Here is a 23,213-nt window from a genome sequence, read left to right on the forward strand (position 1 = left end):
TGTCAAGTATAAATGTAGTATATAGCTCATATCTTTATCCACCACTGAGAGCAAATTCCAGCCAAATTTGGGAATCTGAATGTCTGGTGAATGAGAAAATGGAGCATGCCTTCCTTCAGTTATGGAAAGCACTCTTTAGTTCTCAACATAAGCACTCCAAAGTTAATTAAGGCTTGGGCTATGTTGTTCAGCAATTAGTATCATAATTCTAGCATTAGAGAGTTTTAGAGTCATAGAGTTTTTACAGCATGGAAAAAGGCCCTTCAGCCCATCATATCCATGCCTTTTATTAAGCATTTATTTATTCTAATTCTATTTTCCAGCACTTGACCTAACATTGTATGGTATTTCAACTGCATTGAATATATGAGTTGGGAGGTCATGTTGCGGCCACTTTTGGAATAGTGCATTCAGTTCTGGTCTCCTTGCTGAAGGAAAGATGTTGTTAAACTTGAAAGGGTTCAGAAAAGATTTACGGGGATGTTGCCAGGGTTGGAGGATTTTTAGCTATAAGAAAAGACTGAATAGGCTGGTGCTATTTTCTCTGGAGTGATGGAGGCTGAGGGATGACCTTATAGAGGTTTATAAAATCATGAGAAGCATGGCTAGGGTAAACAGATAAGGACTTTTCCCCAAGAGTCCAAAACTAGAGGGCATAGGTTTAAGGTGAGAGGGGAAAGATTTAAAAAGGACCTAAGAGACAACTTTTCATACAGAGGTTGGTGTTTATATGTGATGAGCTATCAGTGGAAGTGGTGGTGGCTGGTACAATTACAACATTTAAAAGGCATCTGGATGGGTATTTGAATAGGAAGGGTTTAGAGGGAACACATCAGAAATTGTGGAAAAAGTCAGCATGTCAGGCAGCATCTGTGAAGAGAAATCATAGAGTTAAAGTTTTGAGTCCAATGACCTTTCCTCAGAATTCTTTTAGTTTTGTGGGGTTTGGGGGGATATGGACCAATTGCAGGCAAATAGGATTAGATTAATTTAGGTTATCTGCTCAGCAAGTGGGACCAAAGGATCTGTTTGCATGCTGTACGTTTCTATAACTCTAACTGTACATTAAAATACTTCTTAATTATCTTAATGATTCCTCTACCTCTACCATCATTAATGCAGTGAGTATAGCCTGATACCCTTCACCCTCGGAGTGAAAATAAATCTTCAAACAAAAACAGAAATTACTGGAAAATCTTCAAATTCTTTCTCCTCCTTCTGCTCCTTAATATAAAAACTGTACCCCGGTTACTAAAGGGAAATGATTTTCCCCATCTACCTTGTCTGTGCCTCTCCTAATCTTCTATACTTCAATCAGATCCTTCCGCAGCCTTCTGTGCTGCATGGAAAAACAGCTGCAGCGTATCTAGTCTCCCTTCGCAGCTGAATCGCTCCAGCCTAGGCAGCATCCTCCTGAATTTCCTTTGCACCTTTTGGAATGCAATCGCATCCATGAGTATTGTACACAAAGTAGTCCAGCAGTGGCCCAACTAATGTTGTATACAAGTCCATTACTACTTCTTTCTTGTTGTACCCAACGTTTCGACTAGTAAAGGTAAGAGTCTATTATGCTTTCTTAACCATCTTATCTACCTGTCCTGCTACATCCAAAGATCTGTGGAACATGCACACCAACGTCCTTCTGATCCTCCATATTTCTTTGCCTCCTGCAATTCAAGTGAACTCCCTTGCCTTGTTAGTTCCCCAAAATGCCTCACCTCACCCTCTTCAGGATTAAATTCTATTTGCCATTGTTCAGCCCATCTGACACTCCTGTGGAATGAAGCTTTCCTCCTCGCTACTTTCGTGTCATCTGTGAACATATGAATTGAACCGGCAACATTTTATTAATGCAATGAGATGCCCCTGAGTTGCATTTCTGTGACCCTATGAAGTGTATACACGCTCCTATTTAAATATATTTTCACTAAATTAATCGATCTAGAGCATTAACTCCTTTTCTGTCACATCCAACGCTGTCTGACCTGCTCTCCTGATTCCACCCGTCCAGTATTTTAACTGAGTGTTCATTTTAATATATCTGGCATTAGAAAGAATCCGACTTTCTTCTGCAGCTAGTGCTTGATTTCGATAGAGTAATTGCATCTTAGTTATTCCGCTGTATGCCTACAATCATCAGCTATTTACTGGTATGAATTCAGATTGCATCACAGCGTGCGACTATCCATAAAACATACACTGTGTTAATTCCAGACTAAAGGGAAGCAGATCTTAGCAGCATCGTCTGGGTTTCAAGTCGACCGCCCACAAAATTGTAAAGCTGAAGTCTCAAATACGACAATATTATAGCTGTCACGCGTTGTTAACCTCGGTTCTTGATGCCAAAAAAAAAGTCATTGAGCTTTCCAGCTTCTGTTTGGAAGTAAAGTTAGCCCTCTCCCCTCGGTGTGAAAAACTGAAATGTTGAGACGAAAGGGCTGAACGTGCTGAGAGGGCAATGGACCTGATCTCTGGTTCCTATGGTGAAAGGCGTCCACTGATTTGCGTCTGTGCTTAAACCCGCAGAGAGTCACCAGATAGCCGGGCCACATCCGACTCTGTGCTCAGAGAATAATTCCTCTACCAGTATCATTTGAACAGCAGCAAAGCAAGTTTGTTCCAACATCGGATTAGCTGCAGCGAGCTCTGGTTGCATCTAAATGGTACAGTATGTAAGTTTAATTTGAATCTAAATGTGCATGCTATATCCTTAAATGCGCGCGAGAAAATAATTCAATTAGCCATTAGACAACAAACATCCCTCCCGTGTACGGAGGTAGTACGATCAGATTTAATTGTAGGTCCTTTCCCCTATCGCATGTTTTTTTGTTGTTGAAGTGCATTGCAAGTCCTTTGGTGCTAAATGCTTGCTTTTTCTTTCCTTGATCTACTTAGTATACGTTCGTCTGTTGGTGATTGCTGAGAGATTGCAATGACTTCGCGGTAATTTGAAATAAAATTACAAAATGTAGCTACTGACAGCACACCAAAGGCTAAATGGAAGGCCGAAGGATTGTAAATATCAACAAAAATCAGTATTCGCCCGGCTTTGTGGAAAATTAAGGACTGATCTAATCTCCGGAAAGAAAATATATTTTTCAAAAAGGAGTTTATTTTTCATTTGATCTCCAAGTACAGCTAGAGTTCAGAGGATTGCTGTAGTATTCTATCATTGGGTTAGCTTTGCCATTAAACTTTGATCTTGATGCCCAGTTACTGTGCCGAATTAAATTGCCAATCAACCGTTGGATCTTCTAAATGAAGTCCTCAAATCTGTCTAATGTTTCTAAGGCGCATAGTTTTCTTTTTGCTGTATTATTTGTAATAAACAAAACTGTATGCGGTCCCACCGCACTAGCGTGGAAAACATGGAAAATCTTCCTCCGAATCCGATCTCTTCGAACGCCTCCTGCACAGCTCAGGAGGCGCATTGTTTGCCCGCGAATGACAATGGGACCAATTCGACAGGGCCGGGTCCATACCCTGACTTTTACATTGCTATCCCCATCATTTATTCGGTTATATGTGCTGTTGGGTTAACGGGTAACACTGCTGTCATTTATGTTATCCTCAAAGCTCCGAAAATGAAAACAGTGACAAACATGTTCATACTGAACCTAGCCATCGCCGATGAACTTTTCACGCTGGTTTTACCCATAAACATTGCTGACTACCTGCTGCTTCAGTGGCCCTTTGGCGAGCTGATGTGCAAATTAATCATTTCCATTGATCAATATAATACTTTCTCCAGCATTTATTTTTTAACTGTCATGAGCATTGACCGCTACCTGGTGGTCCTGGCCACTGCGAGGTCCAAGAAAATGTCCTATCGCACTTACAGGGCGGCTAAGATAGTCAGTATATGCGTTTGGCTCTTTGTTACTGTCATCATTTTGCCCTTCACAATTTTTGGCAAAATCCACGATGACGAAGGCAGGCTACAATGTGTCTACGTGTTTCCAGCTCCTGAGATTCTGTGGTGGAAAGCTAGTCGGATCTATACTCTCCTCATGGGATTCACCATCCCGGTGTCCACAATTTGCATCCTGTACTCAATGATGTTACTCAAGTTGAGAAACATGCGTTTGAACACCAACGCCAAAGCTCTGGACAAAGCGAAGAAGAAGGTGACATTAATGGTGATGATTATCCTAGCAGTCTGCCTTTTCTGTTGGACGCCTTACCATTTGAGCACGATCGTAGCATTAACAACAGATATTCAACAGACCACGCTCATCATTGGAATCTCCTACTTTATCACTAGCCTGAGCTATGCGAATAGTTGTCTTAATCCTTTCCTTTATGCCTTTTTAGATGATAGCTTCAGAAGGAGCTTTCGGAAACTGGTAGAATGCAGAACAGCACCCTAATGTTTATAGTTTTGGCAAACGCGTCCAGTTATTGAATGTCGAACGTTTATTTGGAATACTGTGCACTTCAAATGCGTTCTGCTGCACATACTTTCAGAAATGCTCATTAGTTATATTCAAAAGCCTTTAATAAGATAATTATGCTGGGGGAGTAAGAATGGGATTTGCGTTTATTAAAGTAGCAGATTGTCTCGAATTTCTAGTATGATATGGTATAAAATTAAAATATGCATGCTATTAAAACGTATTGTACTTAACTTAAAAACCAGGATAAAGTTAATGTGCATGGTTTGAATTGTTCTATTATATTATATGTAACATTAATAAGTGCATGCTCATGATAACTGCTGTGTGTTGGTCTCTTACACACGGATATAGCAATAGTTGTTTAGATGTCAGAAAAAAATCCTTCACTGCTTGTTTCTGTATATTTTACACAGAAATTTTCATTTCAGACATAAGATCAAAACTATGTACACAGCTCCTGTTAAATATCATGAAGACTTTACTAATTTTCATGATGTAATTTCAAAATGTTCTTTATAAATCAATTACTTAATTTGCATTATCTGACAATAAGCTGTTTAGTAAATGTTTCCTATTCATCATTTTGACTGCTGTTTTCTTTAGCTGCTAAGGAAATTCTGAAATCACTGACAGAAAATAGGATGCTTGCCCCTGCAACCACCTTCTACTTTCTATTTGATATTGGCTGCTTCAGAGATGACCATAGAGGTTTGCTCTTAATGCAGTTTCTAATGATCTGTGACAGATGCATAATAATGGAACCATTTTTTTCATCTAGCTAGTCTAGTAAATAATGAAACTGATTACAAGCTAATACAATTTTGTTTAATAAATGTGAGATAGATAAGCAGCAGATTTTTAATCTTTACTCTTCAGTTTCAAATTGAAGACAAAGGGATGCAAAATCCCTGCTTTAACATTTAGTGACAGATAGTGTTAAAAAAGTTAAAAGTAACATAGACTTACCAGACCATACACTGCTGTTTCATCAGAGAGAGATAACTAACATAGTTTAAACTGACGGTCGTCATACCTCAGGCAAATGGAGAGGTTGGGAAGAAGTAATAGTAACCTGAGCAAGTGCAGGAATTGAACCCATGCTGTTGGCATCATTCTGTATGGTAAAGCAGCCTCACAGTGTTAAATAATGAACATAAAATTGTAAAATTTAACCATTTTCTTTTAGTCAGCATGTGAGAAGCCTGGAATGTATATGTTACTGACTTGCCATGCTGATGTAACAAAGAATTTTTTGTGAAAAAAATGCATATATATTTCAGAGCAACATTCTTTGAGGGCTTTTTTTTGGTTTAACTCTACAATTCCCTGGAGCCTCAATGCAAGTACTTGCCATATCTGAAAGTTTCCATCAAAAAGTGTACTATTGTGTTAAGGTTAAAAATTACACAACACCAGGTTATAGTCCAACAGGTTTATTTGGAAGCGCTAGCTTTCGGAGCATCACTCCTTCATCAGGTGGTAACGGCATTCCAAACATTAGTGCTTCCCAAAAAGACTATAACCTGGTATTGTGCAATTTTTAACTTTGTCCAACCCAGTCCGACACCAGTACCTCCAAGTCAGGACTATTGTGTTAGCCTTTTTTTGTATGTGCCTTTTTAATGATTTTTCACACATATACTTTATAATAATCTTCACAAAACTTGAACTCAAAGCTCAATTTTCAGTCATGGATTTTTTCTCATCAAAAGGCTTGATAGAACTGAGGTCAGTCCAAACAGACATTTTTTATCTTTCACAAGGGGTTATTTTTCTCCAACATAAATACTGCAGTTACCATGCACAAGTCATTATCATTCAACTATGTGAGCATTGTACTGCAATTAAGAGAAAAAAACCTAAAAGGTTTAAGGTATTCTACAATATAGAAGATCGTTTCCTACAATATTCTTATAAAGTATGTGGAGAAAATACTTGTGCAGATTATTTACAGATTTTAAAATAAAATATGATTCACCATTGAAATCTTTGCAGCTTTATTATATTTAGTAATGAGATATGTGGCATTTGTGTATTTCTTTGGAAACTCTATAGGTGCTATAGGCTATTAAAAACTAAATACCTTTGGGTACATAAAATGGCACACTGATGTTTTTCATTTAGTCTACAGAATAAAAATGTGATTTGTACCCATTTTTAGGGACAACATTGTGATTTTTGAGTTGTCCAATGTCTCAGTTTCGTTGAGTGAGGCAGCAAAAATATTTTGCACTGTTTTCTCATTTGCACTTCTAACTGGATATATTCCCTATGCTTGTGAAACTTGCCTTTTTTCTCAAGTAGCACCCAGCAGTCTGTCCATCTTAGACGGAAACAATACTGAACATATGGAAGCTGCTATGTACATCGTGATAGGTTGCAGTAAAGAAAAAATAACCAAATTGGCAGAAATGAGACGGGAGTCCTGGTTTATATTTGCAGCACTGGAGATGTCAGTCATGCATGTCAACTGAAGGAGCAAGATCATGTTTTCTTGGAGCTAGTATGCTTCGAAGGACAATGGGAAAAAGTAGGAAGTGGCTCAGAAGGTGAATACAAAGGGTCTGGCCCAAAAGGACTTGGCACCACTGTCATAAAATGTTCATCAACATCATACAGATATTTGACATCAGGGAATTCATTTTTGTTCATTGACCTGGTATATGTAGTACTGTGCCAGCACTTATTGTCACAATTGCATTTGAGAATGATATGAGAAGCCATCTTCTTGAACTATTGTAATCCATGTGATGTAGGTGCAACAACAGTGTTAGGGAAGAAGTTCCATACTTTTGACTCATACTTTTTCTTTTGACTCAGCAACTACCAAAGGAAAAGTGATATAGTTCAAAGTCAAGATGGTGGAAGGTTTGAAGGGGAACTTACAGGTAGAGGCACTCTGTATGTCTGCGCCCTTGTCCTTGTACATGCTAGAGGTCTTGGATTTGCACATTGCTTTAAAAGGAGCTTGGTTGAGTTACTACAGTGCATTTTGCAGTTTGTACATGCTGCTTGAGCATTGTTAATGGTGTGAATATTCTATCACATTCTTGATTTGTTTCTCACATATGGAGTACAGGCTTTGTAGAATCAGGAATTGAGTTAGGAGGGAATTCATAATGTTCAATGTTACAATGTTAATTAACATCCAGAAAGAATGATAACTTCTAAAAACAGCTTTGGACTTCCAGTTACAAGTTGAAAAAAAGCTCCAACAAGATTTCAGGTTTTAGAAACTTGAACTTTTACTGAAACTATTGACTACAAAACAATCACCATCAACCAAACAATTCCTTTTGCAAGCAATTTATACCTTAATTGACAGGAACTAATGCTCTCCTTATATGCTTATCATCCATCACACTTGCTATGTAATTTAAATTCTTTCAGCCATGGTCCAACATTACTGCCAGTTTCCAAAAGGTCATCAAATTTCTGTTTCACTGAGTAGTAATTTTGCATGACTAATTTAAGCTTGAGTGAACATTTTTGGAGTTTCTTCAAAACTGATCAGATAGCTCCTTTTCTATAAATTTAAAGATATAGTTCCCTATTATAATAATCTTATAAACTTCACAGTTATCTCATAATGCAATTGAATTTCAAGGATAGATGGTTAGACTAACTCTTGTTGGAGATAGTCATTGCCCAGATTTTTATGTGACTCAAATATTATTTGCCACTGATCAGTTCAAGCCTGAATGTCAGATCTTGCTGCTTATGGGCATGGTCTGCTTCAGCCTGAGGATTTGTGAATGATGCTGAAGGTTATACAAACAATGAACATCTGTACTTAAGATTGAGGAATGTGCATTGGATAAAGCAGCTGAAGATGATTAGACCTAGGACAATGCTTTGAGAGACAGGGACAGTTGTGACACAGTTGCGTGTCCTATCTCTGAGCCTGTGTTCAAGTCCCACCTGCTCCAGAGATAATGCCATCTTTGAGCAGGTAGCTTAGAAATCAAGGAGCCTTGTGACGCAGTGGTAGTGTTATTTCTTCTGGACTGTGCACCCTGGGGTCAAGTTCCACTGCTTAAACATGTGCTATTACATTGCTGAATCCAGTTGATTTTAAAAAAAACTACTGTTAAAAAAAAGCCTACAGCCATGTCCTGGGATTAAGACAACTAGCCACCAAAACCACATGCATTTCTTTATAAACAGTATGACTCCAACCAGTGGAGAGTTTTCTCTCATTTAACATCAATTTTGCAGGGCTCCTTGATGGCACCCTAAGTCAAGTCCTGCCATGCTGTTTGGAGCAATTACTGTCATCTGACTTTGCTTTCCTATGTCGAATGTAATGACTTGGAATCAAATACATCTGGCATAACCCAAGTTAGCCTCAATAAGAAAATCATTGATGAGTAGCTGTCACTTGATAGCACTGTTGATAATTATTTCCATCACTTTGCTCATGATCGAGAATGGGCTGATGGAAATTGGCTAGATTGAATTTTCCCACTTTGCATGGAAAGGACATACCTGGGTAATTTTCACATTGCTGTGTAAATCCCAGTGTCATTGCTGCACTGAAACAGCTTGGCTTGGGGCACAGCAGTTCTAGAGCTTACATTTTCACTGCTACAGCTAGAGATTGCCTGTGTCTAGTGTCTTGTGCTCTTTCTTGCTATCATGTAGAGTGAATTGAATTATCTGAAGACCGACATTTGTGATGTTGGAGATATTATCAATAAGCTGAGATAAATCATCCACTAGCAGTTTAACCTGCAGATGGTTGTAAATGTTTCAGCTTCACATTTTTCAATGATATTTCCTGTACAATAGATCATTACTATGTCATTATTCAATAAACCATATCTACATCATTTACCCATTGGCAGTCTCCATTGACCACGAATCAGTGCTGCAATCAGATATTCTCCCCACCTCACACCCCAGCCTTATATCAGCTTCATACCCACCTCTTGCAGTTTTCAGCTACTCAGTTATGATAAGCACATCAATGAATCATATCAATATTCGAGCACAGACAATATGCCTTCCCACTTATATGTCAAAGTCACATCCAATCAGTGGGAGCAGAGCAGAGCTAGTAAGGTTAGTGTGAGGGCATTGAGAATGATAACATGATGGTTCCTGTCTTATGCCCTTTCTCAAAATGTAGCTTACCATCAACTTGTATGAAAGGCAAGCTGCTGATGGTCTGACTGTTGCCCTCTTGGTTTACTCCTGTACATTTCTTCACTCCAAACATTTCTACCCCTTTTACACTTCAGCTTTCAGTCCTGTAGGAACTGATGCCAGGCCAGGCACAGCAGCTTCCAGAGGAAATGATGAAAGAGAGCAAGAGAGAGAGAGTGAGAGAAAGGGAGAGAGAGAAAATGAGAGCAACACCACTCTAGAGATGAGATCACTTGATCTGAAACATGCAGCTACAAAAGTCAGATATCGGAATTGTACAAACTTTAGAATCTTGTATGGAGTAGAGATCTCTATGCACGGAGTCACCAGGTATGAGTGAGCTGCAATGAGGCCAGTGGGAAAAACATAGTTCTCCAGGGTTCAGATGACAAATTGAGTTCATCTGTAAAGGAATCAGATAAGGATTTCATTGTGTGGTCTTCAGGGAAATTCTGATTGAAAAGAACACCAAGGTATTTTAAGGATTGATAGATTTTCCAGACAGCCTCTTGTCATTCTCAGGAATATGGGGTAATTGGCTGAGAGATGGAACATATGATGCAGAGCATAATATGATGCAGAGCCATTGTCTTAGCTTACCAGGTTGCACAGGCAGAAACATTGAAATTAGGCGTAAGACATTCAGCCTTCTTTTTATAATGCTTCAGTGGTTTCTTAGGTGAGGTGAATGAAATGGTAATCATTGCTCCCTTACCATCATAACATTTTCATGCATATCCTTGGAAATCATCTTTTTGCAAACATACCTAAGAACGTCCATACAGACAGAAGCCTAACTCTACATTTCATAGGTGGCAATGACATTTTCATATCGTTAGCAGATCTAGCACATCCCATCTCACTCAAATGTTCCACCCATGTCCGAGACAAAACCTGGTGGAATAATGGTCCTTCACTCTTTTTTATTAGAAAAAGAAAGCAGACAATTCTCAAGAGATATGCAGAAGTGGACCAGGGTGGCATCCTGAAAGCAATGGAGGAGAATGCATAGGAATTTGGACAGGATTCTGAAAAGGTTTGGCAGGGTGTACATTGACAGGTTGCTTCCCCTGGCTGAGAGATGAAGAATCGTGGATCATTGAAATCTCGCACCCCTGACAAAACCGATATGTATGAAGACCCAGCACTTACTTTGCTGACCCTGATCTGTCTTCCATCCTATGAAGGGCAATGGAAGTGCTGGAGAGCCAGTCTTTGGTTAATTGAAGCCTTTAAGTGGTCAATTAATGGGAAGATGAGGCAGAAGTCTCACACAGAGCCAATAGGTGGCTCTCCAAGTGTAAAATGGTTGAAGAGCAGCTAGACTTCTGGTGGAACAGGCTCCTCATCAATTTTTTTTTGGTGATAGGGAGGGAAACACATCTCTCCATAAAATCCAGCCTATATAATCATTGAATTGTTCTAAATTTGAAGAGGGCCATTCAGCACATCATGTCCATCTTGGCCCTCGATAAGACCTATTCTTTAGAACCATATCCGTCTTTTCTCTATGGTCACACAATTGATTTTCTCTTCATTTAGTAATCCAATTCTCTTTTAAGGGTTTCACTTGACCCAGCCTACATCAAATTCTTCTGCAGCGCATTTCAGATCATAACCATCTACTACATAAAAAAGTTTTCTTCACATCACAGTTGCTTCTTCTATTAATCAACTTAATTTGGTGTCCTCCAATTGTGAAACCTTTTACAAATGGGAATAATTTCTATCTCTCCTCTCTGTCCTTTACCCTTATAATTTTGAATACTTCTAGCAAATGTCTTCTCAACCTTCACATTCTCTAAGGAGAACAATCTTAGTTTCTCCTAATTATCAACTATAAATAAAGCTCCTTATCCATGGAACACAGAGGCACAGCATCAAGACAAGGGAATTGATCATTTAGTGCTGAGCCAACTTCAGTTACAAATCTCAATACATCAGACCTATACAGAAAATCCTTGCCACCCTGTATGAAGAGCATCACCACAACAGTTAAAGCCACAATTTGCCAATGAATGTTTCCAGTCCTTTTCAGTCCAATATGGATTTCTTCACAACTCAATTCACCAACGTACATGAAAGGTAATGGAAAAGCTGGGAGTGGAATCCACTCATTAGAAAGGCTAAAGATTGTAATACAGCTCATGTACTGCTTTACTCATCCCATGCTAGCTTTAGACTGCAAACCCTCCCTTTCCCATTCACTCATTCCACGCATCATAGTAGAAAACCAAGAACAGACCCACCAAATGAAAAGAACATTATAGAGAAGTCCAAGCTTTCACTTTCAACAGGAGACAGAAGGCTCATGACCTGACTAAAGTAAAAACAGAAGATGCTGGAGAATTATCAGCAGGCCTGGCAGCACCCACAAAGCAAAACCCAGAGTTAGCCCTTCAAGTGCGATGTGAAGTTTTGATTTGACTTGATTTAGTCTCACATGTACCTAAGTACAGTAAAGTATTTTGTTTTGCGAGCAGTACAGGCAGATCATAGCAAACAAGGACATAAGGATCACAGGGTGCTTGGATAGAGTGAGGCATACAAGGTTACAGCTGCACAGGAGGTGCACAAAGCAAGATCAACATTAACAAGATGAACAGTTTTTTTTAATTAGACCGGTCTATTCAGAAGTCTAATAACAGTAGATTAGATTACTTACAGTGAGGAAACAGGCCCTTCGGCCCAACAAGCCCACACTGACCCTCCGAAGAGCAACCCACCCAGACCCATTTCCCTACATTTACCCCTTCACCTAACATGACGGGCAATTTAGCATGGCCAATTCACCTAGCCTGTACATCTTTGGACTGTGGGAGGAAACCGGAGCACCCAGAGGAAACCCATGCAGACACAGGGAGAATGTGCAAACATAGACAGTTGCCTGAGGTGGGAATTGAACCCGGGTCTCTGGCGCTGTGAGGCAGCAGTGCTAAACACTGTGCCACCGTGCCGCCCACACCACTGTGCCACCATGCAACCAAGCTGTTCTTGAAACTGTTGATGCATGTTTTCAAGTTTCTGTATCTTCTGCCTGAAGGAAGAGGTTGGAAGGGAGATTACTGAGGTGGGAGGGGTCTTTGATGTTGGCAGCTTTTCTGCGGCTACAAGAAGTGTAAACGGAGTCCATGGATGGAAGGTTGGCTTCTGTGATGGTCTGAGCTGTGCATACTACCTTCAGTAGTTTCTTACGATCCTGGGCAGAGCAGTTGCTGTACCAGGCTGTTATGCACCTGATTAGAATGCTTTCTATGGTGCATCTGTAAAAGTTGGTGAGAGTCCTTATGTACATACCGAATTTCCTGAGCTGCTTGAGGAAGAAGAGGTATTGTTATGCCTTCTTGAGCATCACATCTACGTGGGAGGCGTAGGAACAGATTGTTGGTTATTGTCACTCCTAAGAATTTGTTGCTCTTGATCATCTCCACTTCACCTCTGTTGATGTAGATCAAAGCATGTCCTTCTCCTTTCATTCTGAAGTCAATGATTAGTTCTCCTTTTTTGCAGACATTGAGAGAGTCAAAAAGTGTGGTGCTGGAAAGCACAGCAGGTTAGGCAGCATCTGAGGAGCAGGGGAGTTGACATTTCAGGCATAAGCCCTTCATCATCCTGATTGCCATCCAGCCCACCACAGCAGTGTCATCAGCAACCTTGTAAATGGCATTCATATGGAATTTGGCCATACTGTTGTGGGTGCACAGAGAATACAGTAGAGGTCTGAGAACGCATCCTTATGGGACATTAATGTTGAGGATCATCACGGAGGATGTACTGTTGTTTATCTTCACTGATTGCAGTCTGTGGGTTAGAAAACTGAGGATCCTGTTACAAATGGTGCAGTGGAGATCTATGTCTTAGAGTATTGAAAGTAGTTTCGCTGGGCGTATAGAGTTGAAAGCAGAGCTGTAGTCGATGAGTAGGAGTGTGATGTAGGTGTCCTTGTTATCCAAAACTTCCAGAACTGGAGAAATGGCACCCACCTGGACCTTTTTTTGCCGGTATGCAAATTGCAGGGGATCAAGGCAAGCTGGGAGGCTAGAGTTGATGGGGGTCATGACCAGCCTCTCAGAGCACTTCTTCAGAATTCTGCACACTTCCCAACAGAATTGTTGCTAGACTTCTGAGTTTCTCCAGCAATTTATATTTTCCCTTTCAAATTTCCACCATTCACAGCTTTTTGCTTTTATCTTCATGACCTGCCCACCTTGGAAACGGGAGAGAAGGTGTGGATCAGGGATTAGCAGCTGGGGAATACAGTGATTGCAAGATCACAGACTGGTTCCTGGTCCATTCAACCTACCTCTTGAAACTGTGAAGCACTGTACGCCACAATAGTATATATATATATATATATATACATTCCACGAAAAACTATGTGAGTTCCTGAGACAGGTGGTAAGCTAAATCAATTTTGCTACTTTGGGACAATAAATCTGAGAAATTTCACTTCAGCTCATTATTGCAATAGGAGATCATGTCTTGCTTTATAATGCCATATAATTCTTACCTTCTGCATAGTCTGTCACAGCCAGAAATAGGGCTTGCCTTTGCTTGAGGGAATTCAGTGAATTGGAAAACATGACTATTAATGAACAGTGTTGGATCTGTATGCAGATCATGTAATGCTACCTATGAGATAATATTAAACTGACAAAGGAATATTAAAAATAATTCACCAAACATCCCTGAAATCTTGGAAAGGAGCAGCTGCACATTGTGAACCCATTTTACCCTCTACTCTCTTGGAATTTAAAACCTCCTGTCAAGAGTGATAGCGTATCTGGTTGCTAAAAAAAGCAAAGCCTATGAACTTTCCCTGTGTTTCTACTAACAAATGCTCTTTTTGTGATATTCAACAATCTTGGGATGATTAGGAACTTGGCTGGCTGAATAAAGATATCTAAATCATGATAAGTGACTACAATTATACCTTCATGCGCAACATATAGTTTTTTTCTTTCTTATTTTTTATTACTATTCAGTAATATGTACTTTGAAAGCCATCAGTACAGTGATAATTCTTGCACATTTAAATTACTTTCAGGCAGGAACAGCTAAAATATGGTAGCTATGACATCTATATAAATCAGGTACACAAAGCCACACTCTCAGCAATTGTTATTAATTGCATTCATTTATGATCAATTCTTGCCATCATCTGCTAGTGCTTTGTGATTTCTGTTTTATTTTATTGGAAAATAGCAGTAGCTGCACTAATAATCCCATTCCTGAAGTAACTTCACATTCAAAATATTTTTGGTTGAGGATTAGAGCGAATTATTAATTTCTATTTGAGACATAAAGCTGTTTGATGCTGACAATGGGGAAATATTTTATTTTTCAGAATGATAACATTCACAAAAAATAAAGAGAGTGGCATAATGATTTTCATGAACGATGTAGTCACGATATTATAAAAAGTTAATGCCTCTTTAAAATGGACATAAAGAGTATACTGGCTGCTAACTATTATCTGACTTCACTTCTGATTCAACTGTGATCAGCCAGAGGAACAGCCTGCAGTTATCTCAGGTAGGGTCACGAAAGAGATTTGAAATTCAGTAAGCCTTGAAAAATGAAATTGAGCCTTCTAAAGTTGTGAAAAGTCAGATATATTTTAAAAGTGGCAAGGGTTCAGGAAGAAATTTCAAAGGAATTCCACCTTGATTGATATCCTTGCTTTTTGTGACAATGAATCATAGGAGTTACATTAGCAGGCATTTTTGAGTGTTTAACAGTATAACAGTATTGCTGAGAGCAACCATTTTGTCCAGACTCCCTAAGAGAATCTGCAAAGATAGCCCCAAGCCACAGGTCTCCTTTGGATTAACTATGAACAGCATGTACGAGGTAGGTTTTCTCTCTGTCATCAGGAGCATAATGGAAAAGCTGTCCCTGTTCTACAGAAAGGTATGCAAAAGACCACAAAAAAAATTAGGAGTAGGCTGTTCAGTCTCTTGAGCCTACTCCACTATTCAATGTGATTACATGCATCATGTCCACTTTCCTGCCCTTTCCCTTTAACCCTTGATTCCCCTAATGATCAAGAATCTATCTATCTACTTCAGCTTTAAATACACACAAGGACTCAACATCTGTTGCAAGAAGTTCTAAAGGCTTTCAACTCTGACAAAAGAAATTCCTCTTCATCTCAGTTGGAGTCCTTTATTTGGAGACAATGCTGAGTGGTTCGAGACTCTCCCATGACAGTATCAGGCTGGTTTCAGGTATTGTGCCAACAGAACCAGGAAGCAGAAGATCCATTCCTTCACTCCCTGAAGCTGTTACCCTACTAAATCCACCTACTAAAGTAAACTCCAAATATTTGACTGTAGAAGCCATCACACTGTGAAACGTAGCTCTTCAACTTCAAACTTTAACTCCAGACAACTGATATTTTAATTATAAGTTGTGGCTGGCAACATTACCTTCTGAACTGAATTTTCTCTTCATAAGCATCTTTTATCATTATCTGAATTCAATCCTTGTATTTAATTAGTAAGTGTTACCTTTACTAAATGGACTGACAGCAGTGTTTTGGAATAAACTAGTCTTCACCTTGTTTAAGACTAAAGCTTTGCTCTAGATATTTTTAAATTCAAGCATTCATACTTAGCCTAAAGACCATTTTGACAAAATGCCATTTAAACAGTTGTGACAATACACACAATTTAAAGTCACATATTTAAAATTCTCATGTAATCATTGAATGAATACATTTTATATTTGGGATGAGTTTTCTGTTTTTGTTTCTGATTTATAGTATCCATAGTTCTTTTGGTTAATTCTGATTTACCTGATTTGCAAACATAGTGAAGCAACCCTGTGATCCTCATCCACACACAACCATTTATACTTTCCCTGTATTTTTTTTTATATACAGTTAGACATGCATTTTTCAAATATTCTTATTTATTAGCACTGTGATCCCTAGAATCTTCACAATTTCTCTCCAGTTTCATCTCATGCATGACTCAATCAGATGGAAAACCTGTTCCTGAGTCCAAGGATTAGCACTTGCTTTAATCTTCATCTTCTCAAATTATACTGTGAGTACGCATGCAAATGAATGATCCAAGACATTTTCACTGCTGACTGCAGGACCATACAGAGAGATGGCAAATATTGAAAGTGAATTGCTAATAAACCTTTAAACCCTTAAACCATGCAGCTGCCTTCTGCCTGATTGCCATTACTTTGCAATCTAAAGGGTAGTTAAAATAAAAGATATTAATTAAGCAATTTTGCAAGCATTGTTTAGTTTAGTAGACAGTGGAGCTATGAAAATTAACTATTCACATAAAGTATCAGTGTTCCAAGAAGTCATAGAGCAGCATATATAGAACAAAAGAACAAAGAAAATTTACAGCCCAGGAACAGGCCATTCGGCCAAATCCACTGTCTAAACCTGTCACTCAATTCCTAAGCATCTGTGTCCCTCTGCTCCCCACCTATTCATGCATTGTCCAGATGCATCTTAAGTGAATCTACTGTGCCTGCCTGTACTATCTCTGTGGGCAACTTGTTCTAGGCACCTACCACCCTCTGTGTAAAGTAGTTGATGCATGTATCCCCCTTAAACTTTTCACCTTTCACCTTGAAAGTGTGACTTCTTGTTATTGAATCGTTCACCCTGGGAAAAAAAAAACTTATCTCTATCTACCCTGTCAATGCCCTTCATGATTTTGTAAACCTCAATCAGGTCCCTCCTCAATCTCATTTTTTCTCATGAAAACAGTCCTAACCAACTCAACCTCTTCATAGCCAGCACCTTCCATACCAGGCAACATCCTGGTAAACCTTCTCTGCACCCTCTCCAAAGCGTCCACATCTTTTTGGTAATGTGGCGACCAGAAATATATGCATGGTAATTTTCTCTATACCCAAACACATGATCTACAACACAGCTGACCTCCAGAATATTCTCCTTCATTTGAAACGATGCAAGCAAAAAAGCATACTTAATACATATAGAAGTATGTATATTTAGTTCATGACTCAGAAATAAATACAAATTTAAGATGCAGATAAACTGGCAACCAATTATCCTGTGTTACAATATATTATATCAAGGTTTACTAACATTGTTTTTTCACTTTCAATCCATGATCCATTAGCCTTTGCAAAGAAATTCAGATTCAAAAACTTAAATAACATTTGTTTATTTGTAAAGAAAACTTCCTCAGTCTAAAGTTTTATTTTATTTTTGTATTTCTCATTATTATTCTTCTGACCATCATTGTATCAGATGATATTCACTTATTAAAGGATGAGAATGAAGAGGAGCTAGTAAAACACAAGTTGGAGTGAGAAAAATGATTGCGACAGTAATATAAGGTTTGCCTCCACAGAACACAATGTATTGAACAGCTGTCTTACTTTGAATAAAAATCAATGTGCTCCATGGGCCTCATGAACCGCCTCATGAAAATTTCCAGGAACAGTAGTGAGATGGAATAGCAATTAGGCAGTTGACTATCTAGTGCCAATCAATCAGAGGTCCAGCAATTTCACAGTTTAAGCAGTCGCACCATAAGGTCATTGAGAAGCAATTATGGAGGACTCCCACAAGCTGGTAAGTGGGTCAGACTTGGTTGCAACCAGTCAGACAGGATCTCAGCAAGTGTGGAAAAACATTGTTTAGGAGGCGTGGCAGAACTCTCTCAGCAGATGCAGCCCTTGCTGCTGCTGATCGGCCTTATTTAGAGAGGAAGGCATTAATTTGTCCTGCTGACCATCTTATCTTCCCTACAGTTTGGAACCCCTCTCCCCTGCTGGTAACTCTGCATTTCTCATGGCTAATACACCTAGCCTGCACATCCCTAGACACTCTGGGCCAATTTAGCATGGCCAATCCACTTAACCTGCACATTTTTGGCCTGTATGAGGAAATCAGAGCACCTGGAGGAAACGCACACACACACATACGCACACGTGTGCATGTATGCATGAGACTGTGTGCATGTGTGTGTGTGTTTCACAATTCCCTGGTATTATAATATTTTGCTAATAAATCACAAACAGTTTTTGGGAGTGACACTGTCCAGCCAACTTTGTCATTAATTGATGTTAATCTGATCCATATGTTACTCATCTAGACAACTGAGGAGTTAGATAAAAGGAACTTATATTTTCTAAAATTTAGAAGAATATGAGAGGTTTGCTAGGATGATCCTGGTATGAAGGGATTGTCTTATGAGCAAAAGCTAAATAGACTGGGACTGTACTCACTGGAGTTTAGGAGAATGAGAGGCGATCTAATTGAAAGATATAAGATTGCTAAGGGGCTTGATGGTGTAAATGCTTAGAGAATATTTCCCCTTCAGGGAGAATCTAGGACTGGAGTACATACCCTCAGAATAAAGGGGCATCAATTTAAGACTGGGATGAGGAGAAATTTCTTTGCTTAGAGAGTTGTGAGGCTTTGAACTCCTTGCCACTGAGAGCTGTGGAGATAGTGTCTTTTTGTGTATTCAAGGCTGAGGTATATAGATTCTTGATCAGTAGGGGAATTGAGTTGTGGTGAAAGGGCAGGAAAGTGGAAATTAGGAATGTCAGATCAGCCATGATTCTATTGAATGGTGGAGCAGGCGAAACAGCCTACTCCTGTCCCATATTTCTTATGATATTGGAAGGAGTCAATCTCATTGCAATATGCATGATCTTAGATGTTTTAGCAAAATAGATGCTGAAATGTTGTTTTCATAACTGGAGTATCTAGAACTAGAAATGATACTTTCAGGATAAAAAATGTAGGCATTTCATTCTGAGATAAGTGGGATTCTATTCACTCAGAACATTGTGAACATCTACAGTTCTTCACCTCACAGGACTGTGAATGCTCAGACCTTGTGTATGCAGTGTTGAAACTTTATTGCTGGAACAGCACAGCAGGTCAGGCAGCATCCAGGGAACAGGAGATTCGACGTTTCGGGCACAGGCCCTTCTTCAGGAAGAAGGGCCTGTGCCCGAAACGTCGAATCTCCTGTTCCCTGGATGCTGCCTGACCTGCTGTGCTGTTCCAGCAATAAAGTTTCAACTTTGATCTCCAGCATCTGCAGTCCTCACTTTCTCCTTGTGTATGCAGTCAAAGCTGAAATTGACAGATTTTAATAATCCTCGGTAAATAAGGGATACAAGGCTCATGCAGGAAAGTGGAGTTGAGGTCAAAGAGAACATTGTTGCCAAGTTTGTAGATTACACCAAGATAGCTGGAGGAAAGGTAGTGTTGAGGAAGCAGGGAAGCTGCAAAAGGATTTGACAGGCTAGGATAGTGGGATAAAAATGGCAGATGGAACACAATGTGGGAAAGTGTGAGGTTATACACGCTGAATGGAAAAATAGAGGCATAAACTATTTTCTAAATGGGCAAAGCTTCAGAAATTTAAGTAGAAAGGGACTGAGGAGGCAAATGCAATATTAGCATTCATTTTAAGAAGGCTAGAATACAAGAACAGTGATGTACTGCTAAGGCTGTATAAGGCACTTGTCAGACGGATTTGAAATATTGTCAGTAGTTCTGGGTTCTGTATCTACGGAAGAATGAACTAGCACTGGAAGGGTCCAGAGGAATTTTACAAGAACGATCCTAGTTATGAAGGACTTGTCATATAAAGAGCAGTTGAGAAGTCTGAGTCTGTATTTGATAGAGTTTAGAAGGATGAAGGGGGATCTGATTGAAACTTACAGAATACTGAGAGGGAGGCCTGGATAGACTGGATGTAAAGAAGATGTTTCCGCTAATAGATGATATTAGGACCTGAGGGCCTAGCCTTAGATGGCCCCAAATGGCTTAATTCTGCTCTTAAATCTTATGATCTCGTGATTATCATTTATCTTATTTAAACAAAAACAAATTACAATGTATGTTGGAAATCAGAAACAAGAATAAAATTGCTGGCAAATCATGTGATACCTGTGGAGAGAAACAGAGTCAAGGATACAGGGCAATGTCCTTGCATTAGAACCTAAGAACTAGAACCATAAGAGTTTTTAAGTAATTGCAAGTAGGGGAGCAGCAGGAAGTTCAAAAAAGAAGCTCTGTGATAGTGTGAAGGTCTTGTGAGATTAAATAAAAAACATTTCATGATACAACAGCAAAAGAGAGTGGTTTTGGACAGAGTGAATGAACATTGTCAGCATCTCCATGCTTCCTTGTACATGCTTTTGCAAAAATGATTTGCATTCTTTAAAGGGAAGAAGGTGAATGTTTCGTCATTACAACAAATCTAGATCAGGTAGGGCAATATTTTAAGGCAGTTACATGATATAATCACATGAGGTGTTCTGGTATTGAGGTACTCAACTTGTCTTCAGTCACTACTATGTGTCAAGGAATTAGTATAGTCAGTAATTTATGTGATTATAAAAAAACAGTATCATCAGTGGCACAAAAGCCAGACTATCCCATTAGAATAAAGAACAAAGAATATTGCAGTGCAGGAAAAGGCCATTCGGCCCTCCAAGCCTGTGCCAATCCATATCCTCTATCTAAATCTGTGTCTATTTTCTAAGGGTCTGTATCCCTTTGCTCCCTGCCCATTCATATATCTATCTAGATACATCTTAAATGACTCTATCATTCCCGCCCCTACCACCTCCTCTGGCAATTCTAGGCATCCACCACCCTCTATGTAAAGAACTTTTCACGTATATCTTCCCTAAACATTTCCCCTCTCACTTTGAATTCATGTTCCCTAGTAATTGAGTCCTCCACTCTGGGAAAAACCTTCTTGCTATCCACCCTGTCTATACGTCTCATGATTTTGTAGGCCTCAATCAGGTCCCACCTCAACCACTTTCTTTCCAATGAAAATAATCCTAATCTGCTCCACCTTTCCTCATAGCGAGAACCCTCCATACCAGGCAACATCCTGGTGAACCTCTTCTGCATACCAAAGCATCCACATCCTTTTGGTAATGTGGCAATCAGAACTGTATGCAGTATTCCAAATGTGACCAAGCCAAAGTCTTATACAATTGTAACATGATGTGCCAACTCTTGTACTCATTGCCCCATCTGATAAAGGAAAGCATGACCACTCTACTGACCTCCATTGCTGCCTTCAGGGAACAATGGACCTGAACACCCAGATCATTCTGTACATCTATTTTCCCCAGGCGTTATCCATTTACTGTATAGTTCACTCTTGTGAATTGTATCTACAAAAATGAATCACTTCGTATTTGCCTGAATTGAACTCCATTTGCCATTTCTCTACCCAACTCTTCAATCTATCTATACTCTGCTGTATTCTCTGACAGTCCCCTTCACTATCTGCTCCTACCACCTCCTCTGGCAATTCTAGGCATCCACCACCCTCTATGTAAAGAACTTTTCACGTATATCTTCCCTAAACATTTCCCCTCCTACTTTGAACTCATGTTCCCTAGTAATTGAGTCCTCCACTCTGGGAAAAAGCTTCTTGCTATCCACCCTGTCTCTACGTCTCATGATTTTGTAGGCCTCAATCAGGTCCCACCTCAACCACTTTCTTTCCAATGAAAATAATCCTAATCTGCTCCACCTTTCCTCATAGCGAGAACCCTCCATACCAGGCAACATCCTGGTGAACCTCTTCTGCATACCAAAGCATCCACATCCTTTTGGTAATGTGGCAATCAGAACTGTATGCAGTATTCCAAATGTGACCAAGCCAAAGTCTTATACAATTGTAACATGATGTGCCAACTCTTGTACTCATTGCCCCATCTGATAAAGGAAAGCATGACCACTCTACTGACCTCCATTGCTGCCTTCAGGGAACAATGGACCTGAACACCCAGATCATTCTGTACATCTATTTTCCCCAGGCGTTATCCATTTACTGTATAGTTCACTCTTGTGAATTGCATCTACAAAAATGAATCACTTCGTATTTGTCTGAATTGAACTCCATTTGCCATTTCTCTACCCAACTCTCCAATCTATCTATACTCTGCTGTATTCTCTGACAGTCCCCTTCACTATCTGCTACCCCAGATCATTCTGTACATCTATTTTCCCCAGGCGTTATCCATTTACTGTATAGTTCACTCTTGTGAATTGTATCTACAAAAATGAATCACTTCGTATTTGCCTGAATTGAACTCCATTTGCCATTTCTCTACCCAACTCTTCAATCTATCTATACTCTGCTGTATTCTCTGACAGTCCCCTTCACTATCTGCTCCTCCACCAATCTTAGTGTCATCTGCAAACTTGCTAATGAGGTAACCTACACCTTCCTTCAAATCATTTATGTATATCACAAACAACAGTGGTCCCAGCAGAAGTCTTCATTTTGAGAAGCAAAATTAGTCTTAGATAAATTTCAAGATATTCAACAAGGACCCAGTCTTCATGATCTATGTTACATGTTAACAAAAAGAATACTACAAAGTGCACCCATTGGGATATTGCATCACGTGCTCTCCAATCACAGAATCACAGCTGTACTTAGATATTGAGTTCTGAGTTTTGCAAGCATGGGCTTGTTGAATATAGCCAGTTGTCTGTTGTTAGATCAATGAGAGTCCAAGTCATGGGATGGATTCAGGTGACCTCTATTTGTGATTTATAATTCAGTTATAGCAAACAGCAAAAAAGGCACACACAAAGCTTTGAAATGTCTTAACTTATACATTTCAAGCTTAGAGTGCACCCCATCTCCACACCCCCATGAT

At 39.4% G+C, this 23,213-nt stretch overlaps 1 protein-coding gene across 4 annotated transcripts; it reads left to right on the plus strand.

Annotated features, from left to right (window-relative positions):
* The first annotated feature begins 1,296 nt into the window (after positions 1-1,296).
* On the plus strand, positions 1,297-6,385 carry LOC122549565 (neuropeptides B/W receptor type 1-like). Of its 4 annotated transcripts, none has more exons than XM_043689404.1 (3): positions 1,297-1,555; positions 2,527-2,672; positions 2,896-6,385. In XM_043689404.1, exon 3 carries the CDS (start codon positions 3,339-3,341, stop codon positions 4,368-4,370), a length of 1,032 nt encoding a protein of 343 aa, XP_043545339.1. In that variant the 5' UTR covers positions 1,297-1,555; positions 2,527-2,672; positions 2,896-3,338; the 3' UTR covers positions 4,371-6,385. The 4 variants fall into 4 exon arrangements, with proteins under 4 accessions (XP_043545339.1, XP_043545340.1, XP_043545341.1 ...); XM_043689405.1 differs by lacking the exon at positions 1,297-1,555 and adding an exon at positions 1,772-2,150; XM_043689406.1 differs by lacking the exon at positions 1,297-1,555 and having other exon boundaries at positions 1,772-2,668.
* Positions 6,386-23,213: the final 16,828 nt, after the last annotated feature.

Source organism: Chiloscyllium plagiosum, chromosome 4, assembly GCF_004010195.1.
Source record: "Chiloscyllium plagiosum isolate BGI_BamShark_2017 chromosome 4, ASM401019v2, whole genome shotgun sequence".
Lineage (NCBI taxonomy): Eukaryota > Metazoa > Chordata > Chondrichthyes > Orectolobiformes > Hemiscylliidae > Chiloscyllium > Chiloscyllium plagiosum.